The sequence below is a fragment of the Lepidochelys kempii genome, chromosome 6 (assembly GCF_965140285.1).
Source record: "Lepidochelys kempii isolate rLepKem1 chromosome 6, rLepKem1.hap1, whole genome shotgun sequence".
NCBI lineage: Eukaryota > Metazoa > Chordata > Testudines > Cheloniidae > Lepidochelys > Lepidochelys kempii.
The window spans coordinates 14,611,711-14,624,688 of record NC_136385.1 but is presented as its reverse complement, the minus strand read 5'-3'; the positions used below and the strand labels follow the sequence as shown (position 1 = coordinate 14,624,688).

General features: G+C 55.8%; 1 protein-coding gene across 2 annotated transcripts; it reads left to right on the top strand.

The window, feature by feature from the left end:
• Window positions 1-394: 394 nt before the first annotated feature.
• CLCF1 (cardiotrophin like cytokine factor 1) lies at window positions 395-10,124 on the top strand. Of its 2 annotated transcripts, XM_073346849.1 has the most exons (3): window positions 2,389-2,576; window positions 2,714-2,880; window positions 8,135-10,124. In XM_073346849.1, exons 1-3 carry the CDS (start codon window positions 2,483-2,485, stop codon window positions 8,636-8,638), a joined length of 765 nt encoding a protein of 254 aa, XP_073202950.1. In that variant the 5' UTR covers window positions 2,389-2,482; the 3' UTR covers window positions 8,639-10,124. The 2 variants fall into 2 exon arrangements, with proteins under 2 accessions (XP_073202945.1, XP_073202950.1); XM_073346844.1 differs by having other exon boundaries at window positions 395-2,880.
• The last annotated feature ends 2,854 nt before the right edge of the window (window positions 10,125-12,978 follow it).

Genomic DNA, 12,978 nt, shown 5'->3' with positions numbered 1-12,978 from the left:
TAGGGAAGGTGCTGGCTGCAGCATTTGGGTCTGTGCCTCCCAGGCAGCTAAGCAGACTGGGCTCTTAAAGGGAAAGTGCAGTGACTGCACAGGCCAAGTGACCCAGGTGAAGGAACATATGACACCTCGCTTTAATGGGCTGCCTGTTTCCTCCCCTGAACTGGGGCCAACTCCACTCTAGGCCCATGTTCCAGCACTCACTCTGCCCTGCCAAACAGGCAGGGAGGGGCTGCCAGAAGGTTCACTGCAGGGGGCCGGGGCGGGGGGGGGGAAGAAGGGGAGGGGAGGGAAGGATGGGGGGAGGAGGGTGATGGGGAACAGGGGAGGGGCCAAGTGGGAGAGGAAACCAGGGAAGGAGGCGGGAGAGGAATGGTTCAGGGAGCAGAGGGTGAGGGGAGAGGTGGGCCAGAGAAGAAGGGAGGCTGTGGAAACAGAACCCTCTGGCAGGTGACTCCTTGACTTGGCTCTTGGCCTGGCCCTTGCTGTCTAGCCCCTCCCCACACTGGGTTAGAAATCTGTGGGCTCTGCCAACCCCAGCTCTGGAAAATAGCTCTGCAAGCATGACACACTTTTTCAATTAAGAGTTGGCAGGAGTGCATTCCGGCCCCCAAGCTGCTGGCAGGGTGCAGAGGGGATGAAAGGGAGGTAAGGCAGCGGGGCAGGACGGAAGGGGCCTGCTTGCTGCCTGCCACCCCCAGACCTCCCTCCCCTCACCCTTCACTCCCTCCGATTAGTTAAATTCCAGTCACTGTTTTACAACATGTCCAGCATGTTTCTGTTGTTAATGTGTGGGGAGGCTGTGACATCAGAGAGGCCTCAGCCAGTCAGTATGGAGCTTACCATAACTCATTAGCAAGCTGCTAGCCTATTGATTGCTTTGCAGGGGCATTGGGGCAAGGAGACATCTCATGCTATGAAGTCACTGCCTGATGTCATTTCCGATTCATTTGACTCTATTCCCATCACTCCCTGTTTAAAAGTACAGGGGCAAATTGCATGTCAGCACTGTCATGAGCCGGGGGTGTATGAGACTGTTGCCATCTGCTGGGCTGAATTGGAACTGTTCAGCTGTGTGTCATAGGCACTGTACTTCTCATAGCAAATGGGGATTCTCCATTAGCTCAGTGTCCCACACTTGGGCTTCATCAGTAGGAGGATCCAAGTGCTATACCCACTGATGCTGTGATGTTGAGAGTAGCCATATTGTCCACGGAGTGTGGCTGGTCCTGGCTTAGTTAAAATAACTGAGATGCAGCTGCCTCTGGGAGGATGCAGCAGCTGTTTATACAGGGATCCCTTGTCTGGTGCCAAGATGTAGCCACCTCTGGGTTGGGGCCCAGCAGCTGTATAAACAGGGATTACTCATGCAGTGCTGAGATGCAGCCTCTTCTAGAGTGGGGCTTGGAGCTGTTTATCCGCAGTTTATCAACTGTGATGCTGTCTAGGAGAGGCCATCTCCATAAGAAGTGCAAGAGGTGTAGTGAGGCAGAATGGAATTGCCCAGGTTGGGTTTGGTCCAGGGCACGGTGTGAATACCTGAGTAAGGCAAAATGCTGCAGGATGCTCTTTAATGAAGCGTGCAAGTGGCCAGGGCCTGGGCATTGTGTCTCATGGGTGATTCATCGCAGGTGAGAATCACCTTCCTGAGCAGGATTCACGCACCAGCACGAGTAATGGGCATGTCCCCTCCATGGCCAAGAGCCAGCAGCCTACGCAGGCGTGTCTCCCTTTACAGCTCCTTCCTGCCAAGCCCAGCGGAGCTGCAGTGAGACACTGGAACGCTGCATGGTTCTGGAGACTGAAATCACCATGCTCTCGAACCTCTAAGCCTACAAACCTTGACAGCTCCCTACGCCTTAAAGCCCCAAGAGCTCTAACCACCCTGAATCCCTGACAGCTGCTGAGCTCCCGATGGGCCCTGCAGCACCCACCTCCAGTTCTGAACCCTCTGTTCCCCCCCTTCCCTGGGGGCTTGGGACCCAGCAGAGATACTCAAACCTGGACTGGGCAGGTGGCGAGGATTGGAGACAGCCAGGCACACCTGAAAAGGCCTTTTAGACCAGCTGGGCCTTGACTCCCTGACACCCACAGCATCTGCCTCTTGCTCCCAGCTCTTCCCTGAGTGCTCTACAGGCTTTATGGCTCATTTGAAACAGGTGTGTGAGACACCCATAAAAATACCTGTCTGAGCAGCTGGGGCTGGAGGCCATTCAGGGTGGTGGGGAGGAGAACATGAGACAAGGTGTGAGAGACATACCTCCTGCCTCCCCGGGGTGCTGGGCTGGGGAACTGGCCTAGATGGCCCCAGAGAGTGCACCCCATCTGCCTCTCCTCTACCGCCAGCCAGAGCACATTCAGACCCAACCTGAACACAGCCCTGGGGCAGAACAATGGGGTGACAGCTCCAGAGACACATTCATGTCACAGCACCTCCCGCTGGAGAGGGTGGGAGTAGGCAGCCATAGGTTCCACCTCCTCCCCAATGTCACAGCACCCCCTGCTGGGAAGGATGGAGCTGGGCAGAGGAAACACCACCCTCTCTCTGGTGTCACAGTGCCCTCTGCTGATGAGGGCAGGTCTGGGCAGTCACAGGCTCCTCCTCTTCCCCAATGTCCCAGCGCCCCCTGCTGGGGTGGGCGGGGCTCAACAGAGATAGGCTCTGCCCTTGCCTGTGTCAAAGAGCCCCCTGAGCTGGTCATTGTGTTCCCTGCAGGAGATTCTTGGGGGATCTTTGCCTTCCTGTGCGCAGCACTGTGGAACCTGCCCGCGGTCCCCGCCCTGAACAGCACAGACGAGGTGGGCGCTGGTCAGTCCATCCAGAAGACATACGACCTCACCAGGTATCTGGAACACCAGCTGCGCACACTCGCCGGCACCTATGTGAGTACAGGGAGGGCTATGGAGCAGGGCATAGCCCTGTGATCCCATCTCCCCTTTCCTCACCCAACCCTGCCTGTCCTCAGCTCTCCCGCTCACCTCTCCTGCCCCTTTCTCACTCCCATGCCTCCTGTACACTCTCTGTTCTCCTCCCACCCCCAACTTAGATGTCTCCCCGGAGGGGTGAGGGAGGGTTGATTCCTTTCTGTCCTCCTTGGGGGGTCTTGGTAAATGACAGGCTCCCAAAAGTGATTCTCCCACCCCAGGGGAGCTGGGGGGGGTTGTAACTCAATCTCCCCCCACCCTGCAGCACACGAGGGAGCAAGGATGACAAATGGCTGAGGCATGTTCTGTTATAGGATCCGGCTCTGCATCATACTGATGTGGTCTGGGGGCTGAGTCGGAAGACAGCTCTTGGAGTAGAGGAAGGAGCTGCAAATCCTCTGCCTCTCCCTGATTGGGGGGCTCTGTCTCCCATCCCCAGCCCCCTCTCTATTCTTGGCCCAGTTCTCCACATACACAGACCCCCACCGACATCCCCTTCTGGGGAGCTGCGGCTCCCACTCTCCCTGTCTGCACCCACCTGCCCCCGCTCTGTCATGCATATCTCCGAGCTCACACCCTCCCCACTGTGTGGCTCTAGCCCTGGCAGGATGCCCTGCATCATGCCCCCTCCCTGTCCTGGGGCACCGGGGGAGTCTCCCACTGTTTACACTCTGTTGTGCTGTCTCTCCATGGGGTGAGGTGAGGCCCGTGTGTCAGAACTCGCCTGGGAGACGCCCCGGCTGGGCCACGCTTCACCACGCACAGAACAGGCACCCAACCATGGCAACGGGGGACACCGCCCGCATCAGACCCATGGGCCTATCCAGCCTGGTATCCCTCTCCACCCGGCTCTGGCAGACCAGACCCACAAGCCCATCCAATCTGTATGTCCTTCCTCCATGCTGGGCCAAATCAGACCCTTGGGCCCATCAAGCCTTGTATTCCTACCACACTGGATCAGACTAATGGGCCCTTCTAGCCTCATCTCCCTGGCAATGTCCAATGGCAAAACTTCCCATGGATATTGTCCACCCTGACCTGTAGATTTCCCTTCCCTCTTTAGAGTTTTGTGCAATGGGTTATAAGAAACCCTGGGTAACTATAGGCCAGTTACCCTGACACCGATCCCGGGCAAAATCATGGAAAGGCTTAAATGGGATATAACAAAGAATTAAAGGGTGGTACCATGATGAATGCCAGGGAGCCATGTTTTGGAAAATAGAGCTTGTCAGACAAACCTGATATCCTGTTTTTTGTTGCAATCACAAATTTGATGGATGAAGATAACTGTGCTGCCGTAACATACATTGGTATCTGTAAGGCATTTGGCTTATTCCCGCAGGATAATCTGATTAAACAGTACTGTGCAGAATCAGCCTAGCCCATATTAAATGGATTAGAAACTGGCTAACTGATAGAGCTGAAAAATTAATTATAACTGGGGAATCCTCATCCAATAGGGGTGTTTCTGTTGGGGCCCTGCAGGGATCCCCTCTTGGCCCAAAGCCATTCGATATTTTTATCATTGATCTGGAAGAATATACAAAATCACTGGTGATAAAGTTAGCACATAACACCAAAATCGGCAGTGGTAAATTCTGATGGTGACAGGTTAGTTAGACAGATTGATTTGGATTGCTTGGTAAACTGGGCCCGTGTGAACAAGGTATGTTTTAACAGAGCCAAATGCAGGAACATACATTCTTTGTTCCTAGATGTCGGTCATGCATACTGGAGGAGGGACTGTGTCTTTGAATGAAAAGGACTGGGGGGTCATGGTAGATAACCAAACAAACATGAGTTCCCAGTGCAATGCTATAGCTCACATGATCCTTGGCTGCACAAGCAGAGGAATGTCCAGTGGGAGCAGGGAAGTGGTGTTACCTCTGTGTATGGCATTAGTGAGGCCATTACAGGAACAGCGTGTCTGGTTCTGGTGACCATATCAGAAAAACTGGACGGGGTTCAGGAAAGAGCAACAAGAATGAGGCGAACTCTGGGAAAGTCTGTGGGATGGTATTTATCTACTGGGGTTGTTTGACCCTCATCAGTAAGTACCTAGATGGGAAGATGATACTGATGTGGGAGGGCTCTTTAAACTAGCAAAGGCAGAAGTCAGCAACGCTCAGGCTGGGAACGAGGCGCAAACCTTTCAGAGGCTCTGTGAATACTACTGGCAAGTGTCACTCGGCAGCACTTTCATTTTTTATTCCAAATTCTTCACACATTTTTATCAAAATTGTTTGGGTTGGAAAATGTTCAATTTCCCCCTCCTCCTTTCATTGTGTTTCCATTTTGACACAGAAAATGCAGGTGAGAGAGGAAAACCTTTAAAAACCCAACCTCAAATGTTCATGGGTGGGGGCGGGGTCGATGAAAAATGGAAAATTTTGAAAAAATGAACATTAGAGGGTGAAAATATCCATATCTGAGATGAAAGACCATTTTTGGACACTTGATACAATTGTTCAGTAGGTCGCCAGACTCTAAGCAATGTGCCATCCTTTGGGGCAGCTTCCCACAGGGCAGAGCGAGCAGGTTCCTCTCCCTGGATTCTTTCTTGTCACAGTGGGGCTCTTTCTAAAGGATCTGCTCTAGTGCAGCAGTTCTGGGCTGGAGACAGGAAACCCCAAGGATGGCTCCCTGGCCTGGGTTATGCAGGAAATCCGACTAGATGATCTCAGTGGCCCCTTCTGGCCTTAAAGTCTAGGGCTGTCTGAGTTCTCCAGTGGTTAATCCAACTCAGCAGCCCCAGTGTAGGACCTGATCCCATGACATCCCTTGTCAGCTGTCTGCACCTGGAGGTGTCCTTGGCCTTTGCTAGAGCTCCCCTTTCTTCTAGGGTCATGGGGTAGGGTTGGAGGGCACTCAGCAGGGGGAAACCCAGCTTGTGTGTCTGTTTCAGCTCTCTCCTTCTGGTCACATGTGTGAGGCATGCTCCCATGTTCACATGTCAGTGCATGTTAGTGCTCTTCAGTCTCTCTGCTTTCACTCCAGCTCACTCTGTGTCTGCCTCGTCAACACACCTCTGTGTATGTCTCCCCCTCTTCCCCCTTTGCTCCCGTTCCCTCCCCCATCCTAGGGTGCTCACCTTGTCTCTGCACCCCCACCTGCTTCCGCTTAGGCTTGCGCAACGGACGGGGAGAGATGTCTCCATTTGCCTCCGGGCAACACTGAGGAAATTAATTCATCTCCTGAGCTTGTCAGATTGTTCAGGTGCCCATGCCGCCCCACCCGCAGCGGTGACACACCTCCCTTCCACTCCCTGATTCTCCCTGAATCCCTGCTAGGGCTCCCCTGCTGCTGCGGGGGCTGCTCCCCATGCCATCCTGGGGGACGGGGAATCCCTGGGTGTGGGGAGGCAGGGGGGTAGCAGTTTGGAGGATAGCTATGGGAATTTGCATGTGTGGAGGCATGTTAGCAAGCATGTGTGAGAGAGTGAGCACATGTGTTGAGGGTGAAAATGGTGTGTGGGTGTGCCCGTGTCTGGGGCTGCATGTGTGACAGTATGTGTGTGTGGTTGTGCATGTCAGTATGTGTTGGTGTGTGGTGTGTCAGTGTGTATGGGGGTGAGTGGGGGCATGCGTGTGTGTCACTGTGCAGATGTGGGGGTGAGAATATGCAGGTATGCAGGATGGGTATGTGTGGGATGTATGTGTGTGAGACAGTGGGCATGCATGTTGGAGTGTGTGTCACTGCATGTGTGTATGGAGTGTGGAAGTACCTGAGAGTGAGAATGTGCACTCATGTGAAATGTACGTGTGAGAATGAGTATGTGGAGGTCAGCATGTGTCTGCGTGGGGTGGGGGGGGTCAGCATGTGGGGCAAAGAGGGTCAGCATATGTCTGCGTAGGGCAAGGGGGGTCAGCGTGTGCCTGCATGCGATGAGAGGGGTCAGCATGTGAGAGGGAGGGTGCTGGGGCTGAATAGTTTCCCCAGCCCGGCATTGTTCTCCATCCTGTGCATAGGCCCAGGCGGTGAACACACCCCTTGCCCCCCCCCCTTTCACTGTCTGGGGGGGAAAAGGACCCCCCTCTCCAGAGCACTCCGATGGCCTTGGTTCACCTCCTCTTCCCCACTCAGCCGCCCGTAAATTACCTCATCCCTGGGGCCACCAGCCGGTTCCTCCTGCCGCTTCCCAGCCCCGTCATTAGGGCCTCACCTGTGAGACAGGGCCCCCCCTTCCCTCCATCATCCCTGGAGGAATTCCTGAGAGCCGGCCGCCGTGCTCTGAAGTGTCCTCGCCCGTGCCAGGGGGCACAGGAAATTCCACAGCTCATGACGGGGCAGAGGCAGCCCTTTCCGGGAGCTACAGTCCCCGAGACTTACTACCCCCAAGGCCCAGCAGTGCTTCCCCCACCTCATGGCATTTTGGTGCCAGTGTTCCCACTCCAGCCCCCATTATCTCCTCCTCTGCCCCCCACAGGGGTTCCCCGACTCCATGCCCCTGCCTTGGTTGGCAATACCCTCTGGCTGTGGGGCTGAGGGGCTCCGGTCCCACAGACTTTTATCCCTCCCCCCAACATCCTCTTTCATGCAGGGACTGGCACTGGACCCTTTGGTGCATGGGCCAAAGCCTGTTATCCTCATGGCATTCACTCCAGAGCCACAGCCTCCTGTCCCCTGCACCTGGCCAGGGACAGGCCCTCCGTGTCTGTCCTCACCAGGGGCACCCACTTGGCAGCCAGTTATGCTGGGAGAAGAAGCCATGCCCTTCTGGGCTAGAAGCCACCAGCTGAGGGGTTTAGGGAGCCCGTGGACTTGGGAGAGAGGTCGATTCAGACCTACTCACCATGTACTCCCGCAGGCAGCACTCCATCCCGAAGCTGCAGGGCCAGGGCTAAGGGCCACAAATGCCCCCGGTCGCTCCCAGCCTCTCCCAGCTGCATTATGCCCCATGACTGAGGATCTCCTTCCAGCAATGGACAGGGCTGAGCTGTAGGGCTCTTGAGTATCACTGGCCCCTTCCGGTGCCTCCCCTTTACCCCCATCCTCTCCCAAGAGGGATTTGTTCCCGTGTCTCCTCTGCTGGACATCTCCTTGGGGCCACTTAGGAGGGCCAAGTGGCAGCTGGGGTGTCCCCATGCTGATCCCCTCAGAGTCTCTGGCCGTCCTTGGGTCAGGCCTGACCCCAGCAGGAGTGTCCGAGGGTCGCATTGGGTTCTGTTTGTGTGAATCTAATGACCTCTCTCCCCTCTCTCACCCACTGCAGCTGAATTACCTTGGCCCCCCCTTCAATGAGCCAGACTTCAACCCTCCCCGGATGACAAGGGCCGAGATGGTGCCCAGTGCCACTGTGGACTTTGAGTTGTGGCGCAGCCTGAATGACAATGCCCGGCTGGCAGCCAATTACCGGGCCTACACGCACCTGCTGTGCTACCTGCGTGGCATGGATGGGCAGGTGGCCAAGGCCGAACTGCGCCAGAACCTGGGCCACTTCTGCACCAGCCTGCAGGGCCTGGTGGTGAGCATTGCCAGCGTCATGTCCTCGCTGGGCTACCCGCTGCCCAGCCCACTGGGCAGCACCGACCCCACCTGGGCCCAGGGCCCGGGTGCCACTAGCTCCCACAACGACTTCCTCAAGAAGATGGATGACTTCTGGCTGCTCAAGGAGCTGCAGACTTGGCTGTGGCGCTCCGCCAAGGACTTCAACCGCCTTAAGAAGAAGGTGCCGCCCGCTGCCCTCATGCTGCGCCTCGAGGCTAGGGGTTTCTGACCCCTGCCCCCCCACACCCCATCACCACGCTGTGCCTCGAGGTACAGGACATCTGCCCCCTCCCACTCCACTCATCATGCTGTGCCTCAAGATAAGGGGCTGCTGACTTTCACCTCCCCTCAGATCTTCCGAACCTCCAAACCCAGGCCCCACTGTGCCTCCCACCCCTTACCCCTCTCCCTCCCTTCCATGGTTCCCAGCCTCCTTCCCATCTGTTATGCCATGCAGCACGTCCCCATCCTTCTCTTTCCCTCCCCCCACCTTTTTCTTATTCTCTAGCAAGGGACCTATTTGCTTTCCAAAACAGGGAAATAACCCTCCTTCCCCCAGTACAGCCCAGAGCAGCAATAAGCCCCACCCCCAGATCTGGACAGCAATAACCCCTTCCCCTTTCACCCAGAGCAACAATAAACCCTACCCCCATGTGCTCTGGGCAGCAGTCAGCACTGTCTGTTTACCATGGGCAGCCCTAAGCCTTGTCTGGCTTTGTCTCTTGCTGCGTCATACTCTGTACCTCTGGTTTGATCCAATTCTTCCTCTGCGTCCCCCTCCCCTGCTCTCATGCACGGAGACCTGGACTCATCCAGCCTTTCCTCAGGTTCAGAGCCCCTGACACTGGCCTGCAGCCTGGCCTCCATGTTTCTTTGGGTGCTTCCAGCTCTGCCCTCCATGCATCACTTCCCTCATGGCTGGGGGCAGGGGCTGAGATAGGCAATGCCACCAGCGCCAGCCCTCCGGTCACACCTGCAAATGGGGCAATCTCACCCCATGACACTGCAGCATCGTGGGGCAAGAGGGACGAGAAATAGGAAGGATCGGGGTGTGAAACAGGAAAGTCTGGGGATCCAAAACAGGAAGGGGGAGGGGGAATGAAACAGAAAAAATTGAGGTCCAAAACAGGAAGGGGCAGATGTTGAACCAGGAAAGGTTGGGGTCCAAACCAGGAAGGGGCGGGATTTGGAAGAGGAAAGGTTGGGGTCCAAACCAGGAAGGGGCGAGATTTGGAAGAGGAAAGGTTGGGGTCCAAAATAGGGGTAGGATTTGAAAGCAGACCTCCAGCGCTTCTCCAAGTGCAATGCTGATGCATCTTTTGGCCCCACCTCCTGACAAAACACCCATGAGGACCAGGAAAGCAGGGGAGCTAAACCAGGAAGGGGTGGGGCAATATCCCCTTGCCATCTCATGCCATGACACATGCAGCATTTCCTTAAAGTTTACATTGTCGCAGACGTAGCATTTGGGCAGTTGTGGGGGCTCTTTATCTGGCATAGGCCCTGCTGCCCACCCCCCTGCCCATGCTCCAGATGTGGGATCAGGGTTAAGGACCTGTGACCCTGCCCTTCTCCACCCCCCACATTCCCCCACCAGGTTGTGTTTTTCTTGGTATGTCTATATTAATATTTATTTATTTGGAAATATTATTTATTAGATGGTATTTATTGCAGAATTTTTATTCTTGTATTAACAAATAAAAGGCTTCCTCCAAGAGCTTGGCTCACTGGCATCTTGGGTTGGGACTGGCTGAGAGCTCACTGGGCTGCTAGAATTCACTGCACCCCAATCAGCTGCCCCAGATTCTACCACTAACTGTCTGCCACCCTAGATCCCTAACCCAAGTAAATACAATCCCAATCCACCCCCACCCCTATCTGTCCCCCAGGTCCCTGCCCCGATCCAAATCCTGATCTGCCCTCACCCTGGTGCCATGTGCTATGTCACACACATTCTCCTGGAAGGTTGGCCATCATGAGGCTTTGGGGTAGAGAGGGGGGTTTCCTGGCAGGAAGGGAAAGAAATAGGTAGCAGAGGGGTGTTACCTGAAGGGTCAAGGAGAACTGGGCAGGGAAGGAGAGCATGAAGGAGGGGGGAGGGGGAAGAGCAACAACATGGCTGGGGCACTAGGGCTGGGGAAAGAGAACATGACAGGGTGGGGGTGGGGAGACTGTTTTTTAGCATGGAACAGTAATCGGGGGAGTGGCCCTGAGGTGGATGTGGGGGTGAGGCTGGATGGGAAGGCGAGTCCCAGGCCCCTTTGCCCATCCTGGCAGCTCCTACTTGTGCGACATGACGTCTGACAGGGAACGAGCCCTCCCCACCTCTGTGTCTGACAGCAGGCTTCTTATGTCCAAGGGGGAAACCGAGGAACAGGGAGGACATAGGGCTCTGTCACAGCCAATTAAAAGCAAAGCCGAGAATAGAACCCAGGTGTGCTAGCTATTAACCCACCCCACCTAAACCTCTCCTCACCCCACCATACCCTTCCTCTGCGGTTCTACCCACTAGACCCCACTCCTCCGCTTCATAATTAAAATGTCATGGTTGGGGGAGCTGACCCTGCTGCACCTGCTCTGAGGATAAATGGGAGGTTCAGGCCCATCTGGCATCTCCTACCAGTGCAGCGCTCACCAAAGAGTTCAATGTGGCAGGCATTATGGGGTCAAAACACTGGCTAGCCCCCTAACTCCCTGCTTCTGGACCTAATCTAGCCAGCCCCTACACACCCATCCATCTAGGCATCCACCCACCCATGTACACATCCCTCCATCTGTCCCCACGCACACCCCTCCATCCATCCATCCTCCAATACACCCCGCCATCCATCCCCATACACACTCCTCCACCCCTCCATCCCCCTATACACTCCTCCACCATCCCCATATACACCTCTCCATCCATCCCCCAATACACCTCTCCATCCACCCATCCCCCAATACACCCATCCATCCACACCCCCGCCCCCTGACACTTTCCATGAGTACAAAATCGTGGCTCTTGCTCATTTTCACTTTAGTTAGTGTCTGGGGCAGGTCCCCAGCCTCTCCTCTTCTCGCTGGCTGGGTTTGCTCTGCATGTGGAGCCCCAGAACCGCCTTCATGACCTTCCCTGCCTCATAAATGCACCCAGCAACTGCAGCTAAGCAATGGGGAGGAGCCCCTAAATATAGCTGGGGAGTCAGAGGGGGGGTGGAGAATGCAGCATATACACACACTGCAGCCTGGCAGAATCCACACCTGGTGCAGGGAGCCCAGGGCTGGGCTAGCAGGGGCTGCAGGTCAGGGTTGAGGGGCCAGCAGCGCAGGGTGTGTGTGTATGTGGGCTGTTCATGGCCACTGCCCTCTCGGCTGTGGCTAACATACTTCTCTTGGTCAGTGATGGGCTCAGAGTGGGACCTCCAGCCTGGCACCCTGGGCATGCCCCTGGAAGGGGAGAAGGGGGAGAGGCACTGGGATCTCAGACCGCTGTTAAGGCTGGGGAGAGCAGGGAGTCCTGGCTGAGCTGGGTGACCCTCACACGGCTCCCCCGGGAGTTTCTGTCTCTCGGTCCCAGCCCCTCCCTGCCCCATGTGGGATGCAGGGCAGGGGGCTGCAGGTTGGGATTGAGGGACACCAGCAGAGCTGGAGGGGGGTGGGAGGGAAAGGACCAGGGGGATGGTGATGACTCAGTGCCATGTTGGATGCCTCACGCCCAACAGAGGCAGGCTGGGGCTGGGGTCGGTGCCCCCTGCTTCCTCCCTTTGTCTCCCTGGAGCCAGGGCTCCCGGAATCCGACTGACTCAGCCCCAATTCCCTCCCCGTTCCTGGCAGGGGACAAAGCCGAGGCTACTCTGGGTCAGGGATGGGGGTGGGGGGAAGGCCAAGATCCCAAGTGAGTCACTCTCTGATCCCCAGACCATGAGCTCTGCACAGCCCTGAAGCTAAGCAGGCTTGGGGTTGGTTAACCCTAGGAAGGGAGCCCACTCAGTTTCTGTGGTATCAGAACCTGGGTCCCATTCTCCCACCCCTTCTGGTGCATCCATTCTGCCTCCTACTGTTGGCTGTGCTCATTCACCATCGCTTTGGGTCCTAAAATAATTTGCAGGTGTAGAACAGATGCTGGGCTCCTCCCCAGAGGTAGCTGCATCTCAGCACTGGGTGAGGGATCACTGTATAAACAGCCTCTGTGACACATCCCACAGATGGCTGCATCTTAGTGGTGGGCAAAAGATCCCTGTATAAACAGTTCTTGCACCTCTCCCCACTGGGACCTGCATCTCACCACTGGGTGGGAAGCAGCAGAGAGATTAGAACTGGGATGGTTTCACACAGTGAAATCTGGTTCTTCAGGGCAGGGCCTCTCTGTGTTTGTTTGTGCAGTGCTGGGCCCTGATCCTGACTGGGGACTGCCCTAATAGGCCATCTTCTTTCTATTGAAATCCCTAAACTGTCCATGTAAAAGAGCTTTATAATGAGCACATGACTTTGCAGAGATTTGGGTGTGGGGCAGTTGGGGCTCTCAGCACCCAACATGGCGGAGGGCAGTTTTGCATTGGAGGGGAGGATGTGGAGCACATCAGCTAGATT

Excerpts from the sequence above, each read along its gene's own strand:
- CLCF1 (XM_073346844.1), top strand. The coding sequence starts at position 2,299 with ATGGCCCCAGAGAGTGCACCCCATCTGCCTCTCCTCTACCGCCAGCCA. Across the intron at positions 2,881-8,134 it reads GCACACTCGCCGGCACCTAT|CTGAATTACCTTGGCCCCCC; the intron begins GTGAGTACAGGG and ends CACCCACTGCAG.